General features: G+C 37.9%; 2 protein-coding genes and 1 long non-coding RNA gene across 13 annotated transcripts in view; 1 reads left to right on the forward strand and 2 right to left on the reverse strand.

The window, feature by feature from the left end:
• LOC123872701 (protein chiffon) overlaps positions 1 to 10,510 on the forward strand; it is a 36,421-nt gene extending 25,911 nt beyond the window's left edge. Inside the window, exon 15 of the transcript XR_006797522.1 lies at positions 10,498 to 10,510. The gene's annotated coding sequence lies outside the window, so the exon portion shown is untranslated. The remainder of the gene's footprint in view (positions 1 to 10,497) is intronic.
• On the reverse strand, positions 90 to 1,231 carry LOC123872709. Its single transcript, XR_006797523.1, has 2 exons — positions 924 to 1,231; positions 90 to 831 (listed from the first exon to the last, which is right to left on the reverse strand). It is a non-coding gene; the product is annotated as an uncharacterized LOC123872709 (long non-coding RNA).
• LOC123872703 (6-phosphofructo-2-kinase/fructose-2,6-bisphosphatase) overlaps positions 2,320 to 23,846 on the reverse strand; it is a 32,692-nt gene continuing 11,165 nt past the window's right edge. For 7 of the 11 annotated variants that reach the window (XM_045917152.1, XM_045917154.1, XM_045917155.1 and 4 more), the window contains exons 3-11: positions 9,685 to 9,810; positions 8,985 to 9,145; positions 8,404 to 8,538; positions 7,830 to 8,090; positions 7,222 to 7,440; positions 6,617 to 6,851; positions 5,869 to 5,996; positions 4,492 to 4,524; positions 2,320 to 2,655 (exon numbers count right to left, since the gene is read on the reverse strand). In XM_045917152.1, coding sequence (XP_045773108.1) covers positions 2,572 to 2,655; positions 4,492 to 4,524; positions 5,869 to 5,996; positions 6,617 to 6,851; positions 7,222 to 7,440; positions 7,830 to 8,090; positions 8,404 to 8,538; positions 8,985 to 9,145; positions 9,685 to 9,810 — 1,382 coding nt within the window. In that variant the 3' untranslated portion in view covers positions 2,320 to 2,571. Of the gene's footprint in view, positions 2,656 to 4,491; positions 4,525 to 5,868; positions 5,997 to 6,616; positions 6,852 to 7,221; positions 7,441 to 7,829; positions 8,091 to 8,403; positions 8,539 to 8,851; positions 8,911 to 8,984; positions 9,146 to 9,684; positions 9,811 to 11,696; positions 11,881 to 23,846 lie in introns of those variants that run through there. The other 4 variants (XM_045917156.1, XM_045917158.1, XM_045917160.1 and 1 more) reach the window with 4 other exon arrangements.

The raw sequence follows: 23,846 nt of genomic DNA on the forward strand, positions 1-23,846 counted from the left end.
AAAAAAAATTAATTACAATTTCGGGTTCGACATCGATATAATAACAACCTCTGCTACTTTTTTTTATATATTTCCATTGTACAGACACCACTTTTCTACAATTTTATTATATGTATATAGATGATGCATTTTTCAAAACAACATACCTACTTAAATTTTTAACTAAATAAAAGGGAAGAGGTTCTCATTTTGACACTATTGTTTAATTGGTCTGTTAGCATAAAGGAATATAGAATGTAGCTCCGTGCATAGAAGTGCATATCGAAAAATGGGAATGAAAATGAAATTTGATTTCATTTTTTTTATATATTTTTTCATCATGATGTGGTTACATAGTCTAAACTCACTTATCATCAGTCTCAAATTCGTCGACTCCCGCAGAACGTAAAAATTACGTACTTAATTTTACAGAAAAATTACAATACATATTCATTAAGGTCTGATTATTCAATCACCAATTTTTTTTTTTAATAAGTTTTGATGTATTTTTCGATTCCAAAAGACGCTGGGCAACAAAAAGGATGCACAATGCGCATTATAGTTGTAGACACTGATCTTACCTAGAGGCAAATAGTTAATACAGAACCGAACGATCGTCTTAAGAACCAATGCGCGGCCGAATAGACGCTCCCGCCCCTCACCAAATAGAATATTAATCACCTACGGCAAAGACAATATCAGCGGTCTTTCTACGTGAAAAGAATTGTATGTAATTTTTTTCTGTACAATTAAAGAAGTAAGTGTCCTCCCAACATCTGTTACGAATCATCCGTGTGCTTTTACGCTGAAAATAATCAATCTATCTATACTGTCGATAAATTATTTAGCAACCTTGTTATCTGTCAAATTAACCGTTGTTACTTGTACACACATTCCAGCGAATAAACCATTATTTTTTATTTATTTATTTTGACAAAAATGACATTGCCAAGTAACTTATCGACGGATTAAAGATAGATTGATGTTCATTTCGACTGTTATTGATCAACAGATAATTTTGTCATTATAGTTGATTCTCTATTAGTGACCGACCGAAACTAGGTTTAGCCGGCACAATGTGGACACCGATCTCTAAATTGAATTAACTTTTACTTAAAGTTACTTAATACAAAACTAATAATATAAGGCGTGGCCATATAAATACGTAAAAAAAAGATATCACATTTTATGAGTTGATTTAATTTTAACTAGTATTTGGGATTAACATTTTACAAAATGATCTAAGATTTTTATGATAGTGTTTTATCTACACTTCAAGGATATATTATATAAATAATTTTTAAATACATATCGAAAATTGCGGTACTGACCAGGATTCGAACCTGAATCTTCTAGGTTTGCGCCCGACGCTCTGACCGCTAATTATAAATGATTTAAAAATCATCTAAGATTATATGTATATGTGTAAGCCGGCTAAAACTAACTATTTCTCAGAAGTATGCCCGACTAGTTTCCGCCCTATCTTAGAATAATTATTGAAAAATTGTTAAATGTAAATCTTCCATATAAGTCATCTTATTTTACAGTTTAGACAAAACAAAGTCCGAAAGGGACTTACATTGAACTGATTAGTCAAAAAACGACCGATAAAGAAACGAGCGCGCGCAATCGGGACTTGGGTCTCACCATCCCATTCACAATTGATGAACCAGGAGCCATCATGACTGATTGAACCAAATGAACGAACAACCCAAATGATCTGGGTCGTGGCACTAACCAATACTTGAACGATCGAATCGTAGAGAATGAATGATTGACACAGGACTACGTCCGAGCGCTCAAGCTCGACTAAGACCGCGACTTACGTCCGACAGTATGCACGGTTCCGTGTACAGTCCGACAAGGCTCTTTTGGCACTTGAGTGAGAGCACTGTTGTAGCTATATGCCATCTTTATCTATCTACACTCCGTCTCAGGAAGGTCCAAAAGTCATTTGTGGGAATGGGTATAATCTTCTATAACAAAATTCCTCAGTCAATTTTGGACTTGCCTTTACACAGGTTCAAAAAATCTATTAAAAATATGCTCTTGAGAAAAGCATATTATACTATCGAAGATTATGTAAATGATAAAAAAGCGTGGATTTGAACTTCGATTCGCTCCAGCAATGCGCAGGACTTGCTTTTATATTGCAATTGCTTTTATACATGGCATAATATTGTATATCAAATCTTTGAAAAGAGCAACCGCCGAGTTTCTTGCTGGTTCTTCTCGGTAGGAAAGGCATTCCGAACCAGTGGTAGATGCTTTTGACGATTCGAAAGAACTTGTAAAAGTCTAATTGAATAAAAACATTTTGAATTTGAATTTGAATTTATGCCGACACAGCGAACTATCAACAGGTGCATTTCTCAAGGTAGTGGCTTTAGTTCCGATTTTGGCCACGCGCCAAAAGAACTTTGTCGGACTGTACTATGTATTATCCAGAAACCTAATAAGACGCCGCCGCGTCCTATGATTTGTTAGATGTCGGGCTTAGATGCTGAGATCTGTAAGTCGAAGTTGATTATAGATTTCGCCCCTATACTCCGGTCGGTCACTGTTATATCGTGTACGGTTAGCTCACGAGCCCTAGTAGTCGTCTTTATTTTCGCCGTTGGTTTCGCCGTTGAGGACGGGCGGGACGGGCGGCTTGATGAGCGGCGCGGGGATCACCTGCGAGAGACAAACGATGAGAAATTCATAACTGGAACTATAATCTAGAAACATTTTCAATGCGAGTTGTCGACAACTTTCGAAGATATTAACTTGAACATATTTACATAAAAAGATTAACATATTTACACAAAAAAACATATTTACAAAAAAATATATACTGTCCAAATGATCATTAATGGGCATGGTGTCTAAGGCACGCGCTATTGTCTTGGTCAATGGCTAAGCTTAGCCGCTCTAGGCTAAATAACAACTAAGGGCTGATGTTCCAATCGTCAAATAACTTTTCTTGGAGGAATTTTGAGGTTTTGACAGTTTTCGTATAGGAAATCTGTCAAAACGTCAAATTTTTCCTCAGATAAAAGTTATTCGACGATTGAAAAATCTGCCCTTAAACTCATAATACTTTGATACAGTTGAAATTGACATAATGAAATCAAAAGACCTATAAGCAACGCAAACCTAAATTATTATTATGAATTTTATTTTGCCCAATACAAATAACGAAAACAATATACTAATAGACAAAATAAAATACATAATACCTATATGGTTTAGGGAATTTGTGGTGATAACAGGCGTTGGCATTCGAGTTCACCGCCCGGTGCATGCTAAAGTATGTAAATAAAGGTGAGTTTGGAAATTATTGAAAACAGACTGCGCCTCTGCTCTTTTCTGCAGAAGCGCGTTGTGTTTTAATATTTGGACAATAAATACTATGTCACGTTATCGTATTCGACGTCTTAAAATAAGAGACAACGAAACTAGAAACTAAAATAAACAACAAAAAGCCACAATTTGCAAAAAAAACTAATCCCCAAAACCGTACATTAGTTTGTATTAAAATTGATTCAAACATAAAACAATTATTTTTATTAAAAAATAATCCCACAACCAAACCAAAAAGAAAAACAGCTTGGATTCCAGTCCTTTACAACCAAACCAAGATGCCCAGCACCACAGAAAATAAGGAGTCACTTAACTGGAAAAATCCATTCTTCGTAATATTATTTACTACAAAAAGTCATGCTAATGGTTTTTGTTATGCTATCCTATTGGTGATTTGAGAGCTCTTGTCGACCTGTTGCTCGGACAAAGAATCATTAGTCCTTCTAAGTTTAGAGGTAGGTATGTAACCACAATACGGTATTTGCCTATGTCTATAAATAAATTATTTCTCAGTGATAGTTTAATAGAGGGTCGTCCAAATACGTAAAATCTACGTCCTTTGTCAGTTTTAAATGTAATAACCGGTAATAACCATTTTAAATTATCGATTAATCTAACAAAGCATGTCAAATCATTGTGACGTCACATGCCAGTATTTCATAGAAGCTCACATACTAAGCGCGTGTTTTGACGTTTGATAAAAAGATATACTGATTTGACTAGTTGTCAAACACATTTGGATATTTTTTTTATATTTACTATCCAATGTTACAAAAAAATTTATGCCTTACATCGTTATAATAAATATCAAATGCTTTTATCGGCGAAGCTTACAATCCCTCGCTTTCTTGATATAGAACTTGGCTTTTCACATTTATGTTTTTGGTGGGATTTGGTATGGGGAAACAGTTTTAAAAACCTACCAAATGTCCTATTCATAGTATTATGCATCTTTCCAAAGTAAGAAATGCGCGGTGGGCGAGTCTTATAAAATCCAAACAAATACACTACAGGCTAGTGTAATGATAGCGTTTTGTTTTTGCTATAACCAACGGAATGTCCAACATATGGTAATTTCTTCATTATACTTAAGCTTATAAGTTTACTATATTTATTAATCAAAGTAAGCAACATGTCGACAAGAGGTCAAATGTACAATTTGCGTACGTTCGAGCCAGACGCGACGTCATCTTCTTCCTCCTGTTAGAAATAATGGCGGATCAGTTATTGGAGACAGACGGTGTGAGAAGATACCTTGGATGTGGGTACAATGTGCAAAGCTAATCCGTCAGACAAAATGCGTTCCCATGTGAAATAAGGGGTTCCACAAACAAAGAGAAAGAGTAGTTAAATTAATATTAATCAATCGATAACTTGTACGTTACACCTACCAACGAGTTGTCGCTACCGTGAACGGAGCTATTAGGGCCGGCGCTCATATGGCGGAGCGCAGCGCAGAGCATTTTTCACAGTCAAAGTATTATCGACATTGTCATTGAAATAATGTCTAAAATCAATTGTGCATCCGTGCGGATACTCGCACATCCGCGCGTAGTTCCACGCGTGCTCGCGCATTCTCTGGTAGAAATTCGCGTAATGTGTCACGCGATTAGAAAACTTCGCGGACATGCTCTGCTCTGCGCTCCGCCATATGTGGGCCGGTCTTTAATCGTTTGCTACCACAAATAAATTGTAGAATGCTTCCAGTGGCGTGCGTAGTGCCATAAAAGAACTACAGTAGAATCTCAGTAATCCGGCACTTCAATAGACCGACACGTCCAATAATCCGGCACATTCCGCCCGCGCCAAGTTGCACAAAAACAGACCTCAATCAAGGATTATTTTAAAAACATGTAATTTGTTGATTGTGAGATAGTTAGTTATAAAAAAACGTGTTCAACATGAACCCAAATAGATTGTATTGCCTTAATTAAATGCTTGATTTGATTTACTATGAATTTTTCTATACAATCCAGTAATCCGAACAATCCAATAATCCGGCACCCTCTGGTTTTTAATAGTGTCGGATTGGTGAGATTCTACTGTACTTACCCAAGTTGAAATAGGTAGTTCACTGTTCATTTTTTATCATGATAGTGATAGTCAGTAATATAATCATGAAAAATGACATCATAATGAAAAATGACAAGGGCTTCCGTCAAGAGAGACGAAAAGGGGTCACGAAAATATACGCTAAAGCACGATTGGGTGTTTGTCATTTAGCCAATTTATACTTCAACATTATCTGAATAAAGTGCCAGATCGGGGCAAGGCGTTGTAGATAGGGTGCCGAGTGACTCTAATGAGCTATGACCTTTAAGGACCGACTGGTCAAATAGCCGCCTCTGCACTGCATTGTAAAACATACTTTATTTAAGATAATACAGATAATTTTGAAGTATAAATTGGCTAAAGGACAAATTAATAGTTAATTGTCGTTTAGCGCATATTTTCCCGGACCCTTGTCGGCTCTCTTAACGGTAGCTCTTGTCATTTTCATGTCAGGAGCACCCGTGCGCGCTTAGACTAAGGTTTTATACTCACAGCGGGCTTGGGACGGTGCGTATCGACCGCGTCGACTGACAGCGTGATGTGTTCCTCGCGGCAGCCGTACGCGACCGGCGTCAGCTTGATCACAGTGTGCAGCGGGACGTGCAAGTACGGGAGGTCCTCTGTTGACAACCCATCGAATGTTAGAGCGTTTATAGTGTGCATAAGAGAGTGTGAGTGTGTATATGTTGGCCAATCTTCTTGGACATATTGGCCAAGCTCTGTACATATTGGACAATGCATTTGCGCAAATGTTCAAATATGAGGAACATATTATCGGCCAATGCCCCGACACGTTGACCCTCATGTTGGCTGATACCCACGCATATATTAGCCAGCGTGTTGGCGAATACATTCGCACAAACGTGTGCTAAGAGGTTAAGATGCGAGGCACATATTGACGAGCATGACGACCAATGCCTATTACATAACATGCTGGCTGATATGTGCATTTGAGCAGCGTGTGCATGGCCAATTAGCGTTTATCGGTAGTTAATACGGATAACATTATGATGCAACGTGTGCTAAGGTTGTAAAGCTATAAGGGAAAATAAAGATCCAGAGCCTCGATAGCTCAACGGTTGAGGAGCAGACTAACTTCCAGAAGGTCGGCGGTTCAAACCACCCGTTGCACTATTGTCGTACCCACTCCTGGCACAAGCTTAACGCTTAATTGAACGGGAATGGAGAGTAATAGTCATGATTAGCATGGCTGATATTTTTTTTTTAATGACTGACTCACCAGCGGACTTGTCAAGGAAGTAGGCCAACAGACACCTCATGACCGCCTGGTGAGACACGACCAGCACGTTGCCCTGTCTCTCCAGCTCCATGATGACGGGCTCGAGCCGCGCCACCAGGTCCTCGTAGCTCTCCCCTCGCGGGTAGCGGTAGGCGAACTTGTTGGCGTCGCGCGCGTTGAAGTCGGACGGATACTTGTGTTGGATCTCCGCGTAGGTCATTTCTTCGCAGATGCCCTGGAATTAAAGCAAGGAAACTTTAATGTTAGCCTACAAATAACGACTAGCACCCTGTGACTGGTAGTCTAATGATGTGATTGGCAGTTTGAGGCTACCATTACCAGGCTGAGGCTTTGACTGGCAGAATGTAATTATGACTGTGACTGGCAGTGTGTGACTGTGGCTGGCAGCATGTGACTGTGACTGGCAGTGTGTGACTGTGTTACTGTGACTGGCAGCGTGTGACTGTGGCTGGCAGCATGTGACTGTGACTGGCAGCGTGTGACTATGACTGGCAGTGTGTGACTATGACTGGCATAGTGTGACTATGACTGGCAGTGTGTGGTCGTAACTGGCAGGCTGTGAATATGTATAGTAGTGTACTCACCGCGTCAATCTCGTTGAGCGCTTTCCACCGCTCCTGCGGCGCGCGCACGTCCTTCACGGTCTGTATGGCGCGCCGCATCCACGACGTCCACACGCGCAGGCCGGGGATGCTCTGCTCGTCGATGTAGCCCGCCAGCGCGCTCGCGTACTGCCTGCCCCGCCCCGATAGTTCGCTGTCCCCACCTATCCTGCCCACTAGGTTGTGCAGGCTTTCGCCGTGCTGTGGACAGTATGGATTGAAAATATTAACGTCAACACTGGTTCGGAATGCCTTTTCTACTGAGAAGAACCAGCAAGAAACTCAGTAGTTACAATAATAATATGCTCGGTATAAAAGTAAATACAAGTCACAATCTTTAAAACTAGTAATATAAAAAGTTTTCAAAAACCCCAACTGCAGTTTGCCCGCACATTGAAGCGCATAAGGTCCGCCATTTACGCACAACAGACGGAAACGTTTAAGTGCGGAAACCAGCCCAGAGAGAAGAAGAAGGTCCGCCATTTTGATTTTTTAAGAATTTTATGTGCTCAGTGGCACTTGCGCCATCAAGAACGAATCTAATGAGTAATGACGTATCATTTATCGAAAAGCTATCAAACTGAACTCACCCTGGTCAAATAAATTGTCCTAGGCACAATATGTATATTCATGAGATAGTACACAATCCTGCTCTGTATGTGGCCCTCGTGTTTGTGCACCACCACCTTCTCGCCCGTGTCATATATCTTCATAAAGCTGCATTCAGACTCTAAGGTCTCGTCCAGGGGTTCATACTTCTCTTTATAGTGTTCTATCCTGAGGCGGAAGTCGTCTAAGACGTTATCCGCGTTCTGGATGTTTGTGTAGTCGGGGCTGCTCACTTTTACCTCCTGTAAGGAATTTATGAGCAGAGTTATAACCTAATTATCAATCGCAGCAATAAGTTTGTATGGAAAATCAAATCTCTTTATGGAAGTGTCAGAAAGACTCTTTTAGACCCGTTTATATAAACCTAAATAATCAATAATAATTTTTGCATTAAACAGTTGTCTCCTACAAGCATCTAAATAATACAGGAGTCAACCATTTAACACAAATATCTTAGGGGTGCAAATTAGAAACGTAGAAGTAAATCTTTTTGTATATTATATCCGAGGACTTTCAACTATGAAAAGGTGTTGATATCAAGGTTGCAAAGCTTACCATAATATTCTGTTCAATGATCCGAGGATCATCACAGATGGACTCGACGAAGAACAGTTTAAAACCCATCTTGTGCACGACGATGTCTCGGATCATGCGCCGTCGCTCCATGGTCGAGTTGGTTGCGTCAAACACCTGCAAATATTCACAACTTTCTAGTGAAACTAGCTTTTTGTTTAGGTAACAAGTTGAAAGTTCAACTAAATAAAGAGACAGGAGATGCAAAGAAAATTAGAGACATAAAATAGAGTGTAAAGAAGAGTACAAGAACGAAAGAGTAAAGGATTGCTAAAATTATAGAAAGCTTGAAAATTGATTGCTTTTTAGTCCTTTCAACCACCATTTACACACGCCGTGTAGAGCGTCCGACGCACATTGTTGTCGGATGGGCATATTGTCCGAGTGAGATAGACGCAAAAGACAGCGTAGAAAAAGATATAACACTTACAGCCACCTCTTCACCCTTGACCAGCCATTCACACACATCATGTAGAGCGTCTAACGCACATTGTTGTCGGATGGGCATATTGTCTGAGTGAGATAGACGCAAAAGACAGCGTAGAAAAAGATGTAACACTTACAGCCACCTCTCCACCCTTGACCAGCCATTCACACACATCATGTAGAGCGTCTAACGCACATTGTTGTCGGATGGCCATCGCTTCCTTGTTGTCCGCGCGAAAGAACTCATGGCTCGTGTATGCGGTGGTCGCGTGACGCCTATACTCGCCTAGATTGAATACTGCCAACAAATAAACAAGAATATCTATAAAATTTTTGTTGTATTTACATCAGGCACTTGCCAAAGATTTGTTTTTTCTATGATGGGGGCAAGTCAGAATCTTATTACTCTTTATATAATATTATATATACTCTTGCTGAGGTTCTTGCTGGTTCTTCTCGGTAGGAAAGGCATTCCGAACCAGTGGTAGATGCTTTTGACGATTCAAAAGAACTTGTAAAAGTCTAATTGAATAAAACTATTTTGAATTTTGAATTTTGAATTTTATCAACAGTACTATAAAGATCTCATCTCCTATCGGAGGTTGGCAATCATTAAGGTTAAGTGGATATTGGATGCCATTGCCATAGGCATACACAGATAATGACCTTGTGTCAAACCACTGGCGAAGGTGCTTAAGCCAGAATTAGTCTGCAGCCAGGTCTATGTTTGCCTTCATCTTGCCATGTATTATAAGCTGGATTCTAACTACTTTAACGGTACTTTAACGTTACTATTACTTCTAAGTATTTACCTGATCAACTTGAGAAAATACTCACCCCTAGTGTTAATTCCTATCCAGTTAAGGTACCGTGAGAGCTTCTTCGCGATGTAGGTCTTCCCGCGCGCCGGGAGCCCCACCATCGCGATTACGTGCGGAATGTTCACATAGTTGGCGCGCTCCCCTGAAACAATACATACATTTTTTTTTTTAAATTATATAGACTAGCGCTTGGCTGCAATCAGACCTGCTAGCAAGTGATGATGCAGCCTAAGATGGAGCGCGCTTGCCTAGCAGTTGCCTATTCACTCTTGACTTGAAGATACCCATATTATAGGTGGAAGGGAAAACTGACACCGGAAGGGCGTTCCATATCCTAGCGGTTCGAATTAGGAAAGAGGAAGCAAAACATTTTTTGTCAAACAGGCAATCTTGGACAATTAATTAAAATGTAACACAACTTAGAGTGGAGTGGAGAGGCAGCATCAAAATTCAAAGGGCTTCGAAGATTTTGGCTTACCTAGTAGTCCGCCATTTTACTTCTGCACGCATGGTGTCACTTATGCTATGTCTGTAACTCTACTACTGGTTCAGAAGGCATATTCTATAAAGAATCAGCAACAATTTCAGCAGTTACTCTTTCAAAATATAAAACTTACAATATATAGCAATTTTATCAACTAAATGATGCCTGAGACTGCCAGTGTGGATTTAGGTTTTCAAATCTCACTTCGATTCTCTGAGATAAAACATAGGCTAGAGTCCATTCCCGGGATGCTAATTTTATCAAAATAAGATAAAAAGATGAACTATGAAAAGGTAACATACATAAGAGTACATTTATAACACCTTTCATTTTAGTTTAGCTTAGATATTGTGTACAACAGAATTAACTTCACAAATCCCAATATTTTGTATTTTATTTTTTATAAAGAATATTGGCCAAGTTTATCATGATGACTTATATTCCCCTTTCCCCTCTAACTAAACGTAAAACTTGGGCTATGAGTAAGTACAACAATAAAGCAACAGGTTGGGTCTGACGTTGAGATATCAAGACTCTAAACAATTTATTTAAATGTTTTGTTTAATACATAATTTACCTTGAGAATTCATTTAATAGAATATTTCAACAAAAATACTAATTTATATGTATGTATTTAATATCAATTCTCACTTAGCAATGCTAATACTACATAAACAAACCTTTTATCACCTCAGTGATAGCAGAAAGAAAATAAAAACGTCAAAACATCAAACAAGATAAGGAGTGGCTAGCACTGACTGAGCCCATGATTAATTAGCAACCTATCACTTACCATTTACTTAGATAATAATTAATACATGCGGTGATATACAACCTCAACTTTCAAACATGTATATTTATTCAAGACCCCATATCGTCTCCAAAAAATACTACTAAAGTCATTTAGAGATTTCAACATTTAAACATCATCAGGAGCAATTTTTACTGATGCTTTGACCTGTTAAATTCAAGCTTTTTGACAGTAAAAATGGAATATTTGTAAAAACAAACTGTGTCTAAAGGTGACTATGATTGACAGGAGTGCAGACACAGATATTCTTTATAACATGTTGTTACATAAAATGCAAATATTAGCTAACATGTTAATGCTAAACATTTTATGCTGATGGTATTATGCTAAAAACCTACCCACAAGTCCCAACACCAACTGTACAAGTTTCAACTAAATTGAAAGAACAACAGACAGACAGGCAAACATTATTTTTTATATATAAGGTTCCAACATTTAAACATTATATATAAGTATAACTAAAATGCTGTGACACGACATCAATGCATGATGTCAAAGGTCCTTATCTAATAATTTAGCAAACTAGGTAGGAAGTAGGTACCAATTATTATTATCGTTTACTAAGCCGATTCCTAGTTCCATATTCTTATAAAACTTTGAGAGTTTAAAACTATTCTTGATAATAGTGTATCCTAGGTCGTAATATATAAAGCTTTCGGCCTAGTGACAAATGTATCTTATTAAAATGATCCACCTTTCTAATTTGCAACAAGTTACAAGGAATTGTACTGACCGTCCCCAAAAAACTGCTTGTTTAAATATTTCCAACCTTCTGCGCGCCTGTCCTCTTCGTCCATTTTATCAGTACGCTTTGATTCACACATGTGGAGTAATTGCACGATAACTATCTTTGATAATAATTAATTAAAATATTAAATTACAATCTACGGAACTAGACTGGAATTCGCGACTGGAAAACGTCAAATGCGTCAAATCGATAATGTCACATGTGACATTGACAGCAGACAACTCTGTCTAGGCATAGACTATAATCGGATATTTGTACTGAATTATACACTTTCTCAATGTATATAATTTAATAAAAGTTATAGAACTTCGTCTGCGTTGGTGTTAGCTGGCAGGCGTGCTCTGCCTTTTTGGAGTGTTTTTTTTGTTAAAACTGACTGCAAAGCGCTCTAAGGGGGTGCCAAGCGTATGTCGGCGAGCGCCGGCACAGACGGGGTCCATACTTGTATAGTTTCTCTAACTTGTTACAAATAACTACAAACTTGACATTGGCTAATCTTTGTAAAGTCAGACGCGAAGCGAAAATTGTATGTCTATGGTCAGACGGGAGAGAAAAAAAAAAGTTATAGAACTAAACTTATAGATGTTTTAAAAATTGTTTAGTCCTGTCCTACTCTAATTTTTTGATCTACTTTCACTTAATATTACTGTAAATTAATTAAAAATAATTAACTACTTTCACGACATAAAATTTCAATTTGAAAATCCTCTCGTAGTCCATTTTCGCGTGGTTTTTGAATTTCAATAATTTCGTAGGTTGAATCCTTGAATCCGCAATCCTGGTATGAGATCCTCTCGTTGGAAAAATACCTGGCAATAGTCTCATCATCACCTCACTTTATGATCGTAATAACATGATTATCTAGGAATAACAAACGCACCTAACATCAAATTGTAATAAACATAACGATGTATGACCCGAGTGGATGTCAATTTCATCGATAACCTTTTCTAACGTGCGCAGTTTGTAGGAAAACTGTTTATTTATTTAGCTAGGTATTAAGTAGGTATAGCTAATGCCGCATGGGTTGCAACTTGCGATACGGCTCTTGCGCCACTACGTCAGAAATCTTCACGCAAGTGTTACGAGTAAATAACTATACAGAGTTTCATAGGTAATAATTAATATGCTTGGAGTTTCTCTGCGTGATTAAAGGTACTTAAACTGGGAGTCAGAGGGGCACATAGTTCGAAAAACCGTTAGTTAGGGTCACAGTGTGGTAGACTGGCCGACTTTGCACCGGAAAGTGCAATGTTGGAACTTAGAAGACCCTGGTCGGTGATGGCCGCGGCGGCGCAGCGCAAGACCGTGGTGAGTGGAAGTTCCTACAAGGACCTGTGTTAAGAGGGCTCTCTCCGTCACTCGTTTCATACAATCGTAGTTCCAATTTCATTTGAATATTAAGCAACCAAAGTCCATGAAATTTTGCAGACATATTCTAGAAACTAATATCTATGTCTGTGGTTTTCCAGATTTCTGTTAAAATATTCGGTTTCAAAGTTACGCGGTCTTAAAAATTTTCATACAAATCTTTGAGCCCCTGTAATTTTAAAACTAAATATTTTTAGAAAAATATAAAACACCACAGACACAGATATTAGTTTCTAGAATATGTCTGCAAAATTTCATGTACTTTGGTTGCTTAATATCCAAATGAAATTGGAACTACGATTGTATGAAACGAGTGACGGAGAGAGCCCTGTTAAACAGTGGAAGTTTCGGTTGACAATGATGACGATGTATTGATTAGTAGGTAAGTATCGGTAGCTATTACATACGTAAGTTTTACTTGACCCGCACTCGCGATCTCGGGTTTGGTGCTCGGTTCAGCATTATAATTGGAGTGGAGTGTTTAGGGAATGAACTTTTCTCAAAATAAGTAGGTAGGTACTTAAGCACTAACATTTCGAACAATTTAGAATCTATTAAAAGTACAAAGTATTTTGAAGCTGGCTCACCCAATAAACGTTGAAAGGTAGTTAACTTTTTATGACGTCTTTTTATTTTATTACTAAGCCCTATAATTAGGTTAATGAGTAATATCTAGGTCAAGTCGCAAGGTGACTCAAGTCCTCGACAACTAGCTAGCTAGGTAAACTGTGTAACTGGGTGATAAGTACTCAATTTATAAGTTACTAGCTGACGCCCGCGACTTGGATTTAGGTTTTTCGAAATCCCGTGGGAACTCTTTGGTTTTCCGGAATAAAAAGTAGCCTATATGCTAATTCAGGATATTATCTATCTCCATTCCGAATTTCAGCCAAATCCGTGCAGTAGTTTTTGCGTGAAGGAGTAACATACACACACACACATAGGTACAAACAAACTTTCGCCTTTATAATAGACGCGTTTTACCTACCAATAAAACGCATATTAATTTACTTACCTTACTCGATGCTTAATAATAATATGAGATAGGCGCCATTTGTCCCGCCTTAACGCATCTATCTCGCTCTATCATATAGCGCTGTCCCTCTCTCTCCACCACCAACGCCAGCAGTACGGAGCTTGGCCACAAGGTGGCTATTTTATTCATTGCGTTGAATATCACCAGGCAGAATTCAAAGTTAAGCATCGAGTAAGGTAAGTAAATTAATATGCGTTTTATTGGTAGGTAAAACGCGTCTATTAATTTGACTGTACCTTACTCGATGCTTAATAATAATATGAGACGTGTTTGTTATCGCCTGGTGGTGGTGGTGGTGATCTGCGCCATACAAAGATTTAACATCTTTGACGCCAATGTGACATATATATAAGACAACTGATATGTTGAGCAAATAATGCCATTTTCTTGCTAAGAAAAGAGAAAAGAAAAATTACGGGGTGTAAATCCTCATTAACAAACTATTCACATGATTGCGAATTAAGAATGAGTTTGCAAATCGACATACAAAATAACAGACAAGATATACGCGTGTATGTATTACATCAGGCAACCCATTATAAGCTAGGCAATAAATTTAGCAATAAAATTATATGCGTGCCTGTATGTGTAATACTCAGTCAATAGGTAAGGCTGACCTCACAAACACTTGTAAATATCTACATTCTTTGCATATAAAGTCTACCTATTAATTAGACAGCATCAATATTAGGATAGTGATTAGTCATGAAAACAATTGCCATTGCAAGAGTGATTAAATATTTTAGACTCACTCTATGAGTCAATAACATAATATATACCATCAAAAATAATATAACTGGGTCGAAAAACAGCTATTTCAAAAACATTAGACAATTGACCCAATCGTTTCGAAATCATACTGAGATTATTACCGTCCTGCATGAAATCCTCGGACATCTGATATCTTAGATATCTACTACGAACAATTTAATCACAACGAACAATCCTGGGTAAAAATAAATAACTTAGTACATGCGCAAAACATGCCCTGGAGCGAATTTAAAATGGAAAGGTTCCTTTGTTTAAAATAACTATGACCAGGAAAAATCTTCCCAGAACAGTCTAGTTTCTTTAGTTCAGTGTCCTTTTCTTGGCTCATAGCTTTGCTATTTAGAAAAGTTCGTACAGTTCTCACCAGAACAGAAGAAAGTCTTAATTTGAAACTCATAAATAAACAATTCATCATTGTTTAGGTATTTCCTTCATGCTCTTTGTTTTATCATTCTACAAGAATTGGGATGATGCCACTGTCAAAAATAAATTATAGCAAATTAAGCTTTTGGTTCCTTGCATATCATGGACTTCCGCAAAAAAACGCCTGCTTCTATAATACATGATAAAAAGTCGCTGATTTGACTAGCAGCCATCCTTCCTATTATTAGAATTAGAAGTTTATTTTAAACTAAGCATGAAAAGTTATAAGGAACACTCTACAACCTGCGTTGGGCGGCTGTAGCTGGGACACTTTGAGCCAGACCAAGGACTTGTAATGACTTATTGTTAGCCGAAATGTTGACTTCATTAATTAATGATGAAGGGATTAATGAGTTAATGCCACGCTATGGTGATAAAACGTAGTTATTACAAACTGTCTTCTGGCACAATACTTAGTCATTCCAAGATCTGCCTTGGCGCGCTCAATATTACAATGTTGTAAAGATTTTAACTTCGAAGCAAAAAGAGAACAAAAACCTTTTGGAGACGTCTCTCAACAAGCTTAAAGTTTCATAAAACGAAACTTACTGGAAATCCTATCACCATGTAAAGGATTATTTAAATGATAAGAAAGCTTAGGAATGAGTTTCTTAACAACTCCGATAGCTTGTAAACACTACATTATGTGAAGTCAATAAAGATTTGTTATTATTAAATATTAATCATTTTGTGAAGTGGTGATAATTTAAAGAACAGGACCCAGCTGAGCCTTGTGAGCCTTTCTCATACCTGGGCGCATTTCGAACCCTCGTTACTTTAGTTTTGAAGTTTACGTAATGAAGTATCACCATTACATCATCATAAGAACCCAAAATTGACAGTCGAAAAGTGACAAAGACAAGGTAGGTAAGTACTACTTTGAATAATTCTTTGACTTTGACATTTTATGACAACAATGTTTAACTACGCTGACTTGAAGACAGTCAGCAATGCTCGACAATTCACAAAAGATATGAAAAGAAATCGACCAAGCTTAATCATAAAAGTGGATATTTCACTGGTGAAAACAAGGAATATTCTCACAGTTTCAAATTATTGAAAGTTTTATGGTAATGTTACCCAAATAGCCCGTGCCGAGGATCAGGACATAGTTAGGGGCACGGTAAGCTGATTCGGTACGAAAATTCAATCCTTGCACAATAGTATCCGAACAAACTGTACAAAAAAAACTGTCTTAACATGTTCATTTGACATCTTGGATTAGACTGATATCGCTCCAGCGTCGGACATACCTTGCTCCTGGAACTTTTTGCACATAGATCTAATTCACTCAGAATTAATAACCATGTTACAATTACGAATAACTATGAAATTAAATCACAACCCCTAAACAAATCTTAAGTTCTGATACATCAGGCTGGATCAAAGTTATTATTCGAAATATAGAAATTCGATAGATTTGAAACGAATTTTTGTCCGCTGAATCAGTTTCTGAACTAAAATTTTGAAAAATAAAGGGGTTGTTTTATTTTAACAGTATAACCATGAATCTTCTGCCACGAGCAGAGCATGTAAAAAATTTTGTCATGTGACTTTGAACTGGAAAACGATTTTAACAGTTAACATTAAATTTTCCATGTAAGAAGGCTTTGTTTAAGATTATAGAATGAGATAGTAGCACAATTTAAAAAAGTTTTGCTACACCAGGCACGGCTAGGTGCGAATAAATCTAGCATTTCATTCTAAAGTCTTTCTCCGCCATACAAGTATGCGGTTAGCAAATTCTAATTCCGAGGAATGCCAAGTCTAGAAACATAGTCGGCATGACCGTTGTTTTTTTGCAAAATTGAAAATGTATTAGACTATGATCCAGGATTGAAACGTACAAAATACTAAATAACTATTAAATGTCCCAACTTTGAAAGCATGTTTCTCAGAAGGAGCAATCTTAGATTTAGGGGACATTATATGAAGCTACATGTCATCATCATTGTCAAATCCATTAAAACACTTTCCGACCAACATAGTCGGTCACATATGGAATAATTGCCCAAGGATGTGGTTATGACAAGCTCTGTTAACCAGTTCAAGAAAAACATTAAACAAACATTCGGAAAACTCGAAGCACTTCTGATATAGACGAATCAGCGAAAGCTGCTTAGTCTATTATAAATAATAATAAATAATGATAATAGTAATCTGGTAGCCACGATGCCAGTTCCAAGAGAGGAGCAGATTGCGTCCTCTTCTGTCATAAGTCCATGCTAGACGAAAAAGCTGACCATGACTTTGGAAATGAGGTGATACTTTTAAACAAACTCTAACATCCTTGTTGACTTTCCATCAAATGCATTGCACTTAGCATACATGCATTTACATCAAAAATATATTGATTGATTGAAACTTACAATAACCGCTTTCTCCTGGAATGCATCGGTTTGGTCCAAGGCCCGACAAAGAGAAGTCTGCCCACTCAAGCACGAAACGCGATGTCCATGCAACGTTGTTTGTGAGAGAATAAGCTGCAAAAGGCATGTAGATGGAAGAAAGGAGATTCTGATACCATCATCTCAAATCCTTCGCTTCATGCAGACCAATAATATGAGGGAAGGTGCAAAAACCTGCCATTCTTCAGAAAAATACAGTTTCGAGAGCCGAAAGAGTGGGTCACGTGGACGCAAGCCGCCCCTGTTGGCGCAAACATGCACTCGCACTCGTGTACTGCTGCGGGCGCCACTCACGCACGAAGTTCGCACGCTCATGTCAGTCACTGAACAAATCTACCTGATCAGTTGATCACTGGGCAAGCTCATATAGACCACAACGATATATGACAAGTATAGAGTCATTAGGTTAGTTGTAAATAGTAAAAATATTATTATATAATTCAAACTATTTAACCCTTCTCATTTAGTGAAGACAGCCGTGCTCTGTAGTGAGCTGGTGATGCGTTTATCATGATAATGAATTTAGGTTAACTTATCCATTGAATTAGCGTGTAATGATAGAATTAAGTTTTCCAAATAAAAATAATAAATTGCTTTGTTGGTTTTCCTTTCATGTATTTATAGGCACCTTTACTTGGTCAGAAGTATGGCTCCTTTAGCTTGAGAGGTGTGAATAACACACATTGTTATAAACTTAATACTTGCTGCAATTAGCCAGCAGCAAGAGAGCGACAGCCAATTCAAGATGATTGCATTGCTCACTGTACACACTGTAGATGTCAATTTATGGCAATAGGACTGCGATGCTCGGATGACTCCCATTAAAAATATCGGGAGCTTGTAAAAAGCGGTATGCGATACGCTTTATGAGATATAAGAATATATTTATATTCCTATGTGTAATTTCGGAGCTTTTACTTTTCCCAATTTGTTTGTAACGTGACGCAAGTGGCCTCTGAAATTTATATCAATATATTTGCATTCGGTATCGCTTTGAACCCATACCTTCCTTAATAAGGTTATGCAAAAGACCATAAAATTATTTACGTCGTGACTGAAAAGAGAGCAGCTGTGCTCTTAGCAACGACTACCCTGTAAGGGCGAGTAGGCATGAACCATTACAAACATAAATGCACGAGGTGTGCTGACCAGCCCGCGTAGTTCAACTATGCCTGCGAGGCGTAGCTAGGTTTTTAATCGGCCAAAAACATTAGGTCATAAGCCTATACCTGTAAAATTAAGCTAAAGTTCTACAGATATTTTCCCTCAACCAGACGAACCAAAGGAGGTTTCGACGAAAAAACAGGTATAACGGAGCGTAAACCTTAGCATAGATATCGGTGGCGCCCAAGAGCGACTGATTGATATCCCACTGAGACCATAACAATGTCATGCACACTCCCGCGAGGAGTTGCTTACTTGGCTTTTACACTGCGCCTGCGAGGCGTAGTTAGCTTATTAAATGGCCCATGCACTCCCACGAGGAGGCATTTAATTTCTAAGCTGCACCTGCGAGGTGGATCTAGGTTTTTAAATGGCCTTTGCACTCCCGCGAGGAGGCATTTAATTTCTAAGCTGCATCTGATTTCTAAGCTGCACCTGTGAGGTGAATCTAGGTTTTTAAATGGCCCATGCACTCCCGCGAGGAGGCATTTAATTTTTAAGCTGCGCCTGCGAGGCGGAGCTAGATTCTTAAATGACCAAAAACACTGCCATGTATACTCCCACGAAGAGCCACTCTGTTTTCCAAAAATACGCCTGCGCGGCGAAGGTAGATTTATAAAAGGCCTTTTAACATTTCTTCGAGCCTTACACTTTCGCTTCTCTTAGGTAACTCTAATACCATTGTTCTGAATATGACCATGAATACAATTCAAATTCAAAATGTTTTTATTCAATTAGACTTATACCAATTCTTTTGAATCGAAAAAGGCATCTACCACGGGTTCAGTTCATGAAACCCGGTCAATTTATCAACATATCGTGAGTGGTAGGTGGGTAGGTACGAAAGTTTTACTTCATTTAGTAAGCTATAAATTTGTTCACTTTCAATAGGCTCGATTAATCTGGAAACTGGTACCTGAACCTTTTCCTTTCAATGTAATCAATTATGTACTTTTACTCTGCAAGAATCTAAAAGTAAATGAAAATGGAAGCACCGGTACTACCGGATACCTTTCATATTAAATCATAAATAGCATTAGTTTTTTAACCAATAAATATTTCAACATTTCTTTCCATAGAATTGATAGCATTTAAAAGTACGAATTACGTGAATGTTCACGACGTTGCGCGTCGCGCACATTGTTCTTACTTACCCACAAGATTAAGCACTATGTACCTACATTACCAATTTGGCATTATGCTGGTTTCTATAGTTTTATTTTTTATCGTATAGCTATAATTAATTAACTCAGTGCCAGGTAAAACCAACTGTGGTTTTTGTGGCGCTGAATGTAACAAAAACTGCAAATGTTTTAAAAACTACCTACCTTATGAAGTAGTTTTTCGTTCACAATGAATTGTTGGAAATTATATAGGATTCATTGACGGTAGCTTAATAAAATCGATATTTGACTCATTCGATGTCAAACTATCTGTTGAATCATGTATTTAAATTAACAAACTACCTCTAAGATGACATTTTCATAAATAGCCAATGAATTTAGCTATGCAGTAAAATTTTGCTTAAGAAATAAAAGCATTTCTATACTCAAACATTTATAAGAATTAAATAAATTGAAAAACTCACGTGATCTGGTTTACAACCTTTATGAAATATTGTTATAATACTTTATCGTTACTCTTGCGTGAGTATTATAATACTTTATCCAATGCAGGTAATTTTTTCTCCAGAGTGCTGCATTTTAGCAAGCACAACCGTTCTCGGCGGGAAACAAAACGCCAATGAATAAAATAGCCACCTTGTGGCCAAGCTCCGTACTGCTGGCGTTGGTGGTGGAGAGAGAGGGACAGCGCTATATGATAGAGCGAGATAGATGCGTTAAGGCGGGACAAATGGCGCCTATCTCATATTATTATTAAGCATCGAGTAAGGTACAGTCAAATTAATATTAGTGTGATAGTGTGAAGTGTCAGAGTGTGATTAGTGTGATAGGCGATGCCCGCGACTTTATCCGCATAAGTTATGTTTTTTTATCCCGTGGGAGCTCTATAATTTTCCGGGACAAAAATTAGCCTATGTCCTTCCTTGGAATACAAGCTATCTCTGCACCTACCTCCTACAATATTATTCGTCAAATTTGGTTAAACGGACGGGCTGCTGGAGCCAAGTTAGAAGATAGACAGATACATTTTCGCATTTAATTATAATATTATGTAGTAAGTATGGATTTAAAATTGAGTACCTCTACTGTTAAATATAAAACATTTTATATTTGTAGTTTGAAATAAACGGAAGTCAATGGTAGAAGAGAGGTCTGAAAATGCTAGAACTAAAGAATTTTTCTCTGACATCGTTTGGACCCTGAGATTCTGGGCATATTTTAGGATAAATTATGGTTTATTGCTTAATTTTATTGATATTTAGTGAATTTGATGTCATAATACTTAATAGGTATTTGTGCATTTTATAAAATGCTTACCTACCATTCACTTTCGTTTCGAAGCCTTTACGTAAGTCGACAAAACCATACCTAAGTACTTTAGACAGAGAAATGGAAATACCTATTTTAAAAGTTTAATAAATCATTTCATATTATAAAGTAATTGAATCAATATCATTGATTATTATATGTATTGGATTTAAATTCAATCCATGCCAAATTGCCAGTTATGCCATACCTACACATCGATAATAAGTAGTTAATATGTACAAAAGAGAATTTTGCATATCAGTACTATATATAATTCAGTACATCATATATAGTTCAGTATATATAGTTCAGTATAGTTATAATACAGTAGTATTATAGTCATATATATAATTGTAATGGATTGAATGTGCTCCATTGATGTTTGTTTGTCTGTCCGCGAATAGCTCTGGCACGTGTTGGTACATTCCCATGTTTGGCAGCTGTCCCATTGTTTATCATTTCATTAGGGTCCCCATACAATTGAACTATTTGGGATAAACAGACTCAAGCGCAGCGAGACGACGTACTAGGATAAGACGACTTCCAGCCTGCGGGATATTTTGTATAGGTATGTACTTATGTCAAAGTAGGCCTGGCTTCGTCATCATATCGGGGCATCAAAACATATGCAGATGCACTGCCTTAGGGGATCCTGTTTCCGACATGACTATAAGTGCACGGGATGCTTGGTTGTAGTTTATTTCATTCCATAGAGCGCCATACATTTTTTGTTCACAGCGACCCGTTTGCGTGCCTGAGGGACTGTCTTAGGGACTCAATACAATATCAAGTCCATTAGAAGGTGGTGGGGAGTTGGATGTGTGGTTGCGCACTCTCGGAAGGTTTAAGTAAAGCTGTGGGTGTATACAGTCTAACTTGTCATGGTGACAATGTTCCCAAATAAAACAACACCTCATTCATTAAAATATGCCCAGTAGTTTAAACGCTACTGTGGAACATCACATCTGGATACAAAAATACATACATACATAACTTCCTTTTGGTTTTGCAGTAGTGGGGTAAAAAGAAAATGTCCCACACAACGATTTATCATTGTCACCTTACCGTGTCAGGAAATTGACATTCCCGATGTACCTACCTACCTGACGCGCGGGTCGCTGGTCACACCACCCAGACACACCCATGCATAGTATGCTATTCTATTCAATTCGAGGGCACAGACAACTAATTAGTGCTTTCAACAATTCTTAGCACTCGTCACAATCTAAGGCGGAGATCTATAGAGCGTACTACTACTTCGACTACCTATTATTCGACTTAGCTCTAAAACGAGACAGATTTATGCCAATGTTATAACACTGTCTCGTTTTAACAGTGTCTTAAGTCTAAGTAAGCTAAGTCCAAGTGCGCTCTATAAATCTCAGCCTAAGTATCCGCTAAAAAGATTTTTACCCCTTTCTTTGGAGGTGAGGAGGGAGAGCGATTTGGGGAGTTAGCCTTCAGTCTGTCTGAAAAAAAATTGTAGAGCGAGGTAGGTAGGCATAGTATGATATTGTATAGCCATAAGAACCAGCAAGAAACTCGACGGTTGCTCATATCAAATCTTTGAAAAGAGCAACCGCCGAGTTTCTTGCTGGTTCTTCTCGGTAGGAAAGGTATTCCGAACCAGTGGTAGATGCTCTTGACGATTCAAAAGAACCTGTAAAAGTCTAATTGAATATAGCAGCGCAGCGGTATGGTAAAGCGCGGTTGCTGTTCCTGGCAATGGCAATGAATTTGATCATAACAATCTTCGAGCAGATAAATACCTAGGTATCTACCTACTTACGTAATAATAAGTACTTACCTACTAGTACCTATAAGCACGTACATAAGTTATCACAGAGGACAGACCAGACATTTCATATAATAACTTTACCAACACTTATAAAGTTTTTAGGGTTCCGTACCCGAAAGGTGCCAACGAGACCCTATTACTAAGCCTCCGCTGTCCATTCGTCCGTCCGTCTGTCAGCGGGCTGTATCTCGTGAACCGTAATAGGAAGATAGAAGTTGAAATTTTCACAGAATGTGTACCTGTCTATTTACCGCTATAACAACAAAAAATACAAAATGACCACCATGAAAAAATTAAGAAGTGTTATTTCTTGTTCGATGGTAGGACTCGCATTTTATACCAATTTTTTTTCGTAAATAGGCACTTTATGGAGAACGGAGACAAAATGTTAAAGTTACGCTCCATCGCGAAGACAGAATAAAATAAATAATTAATTATTTTATTTATTATTTACAAATATAAAATAACGGAAACAAAAAAAAAACAGAAATAACTAAAAGTAAAATAACCGAAATGACAAAAACAACAGAAAACTAAAGTGACGATGACAGGAAAAAACTATAGTAAAATGGGTGGCACTAGCAAGCTGCCAGTGGTCAGGGCTCCAGAGTGAGGAACCTCTTCACAGAGTGCCGTCTCAGGAACCACTGCCTTCTGTAGCTTACCCTTATCCAACAGCTAAGCGATAGTTTCTATCTTACTATTATATACTAGCGACCCGCCCCGGCTTCG

The sequence above is a fragment of the Maniola jurtina genome, chromosome 15 (genome assembly GCF_905333055.1).
Source record: "Maniola jurtina chromosome 15, ilManJurt1.1, whole genome shotgun sequence".
In the NCBI taxonomy this organism is placed as follows: Eukaryota; Metazoa; Arthropoda; class Insecta; order Lepidoptera; family Nymphalidae; genus Maniola; species Maniola jurtina.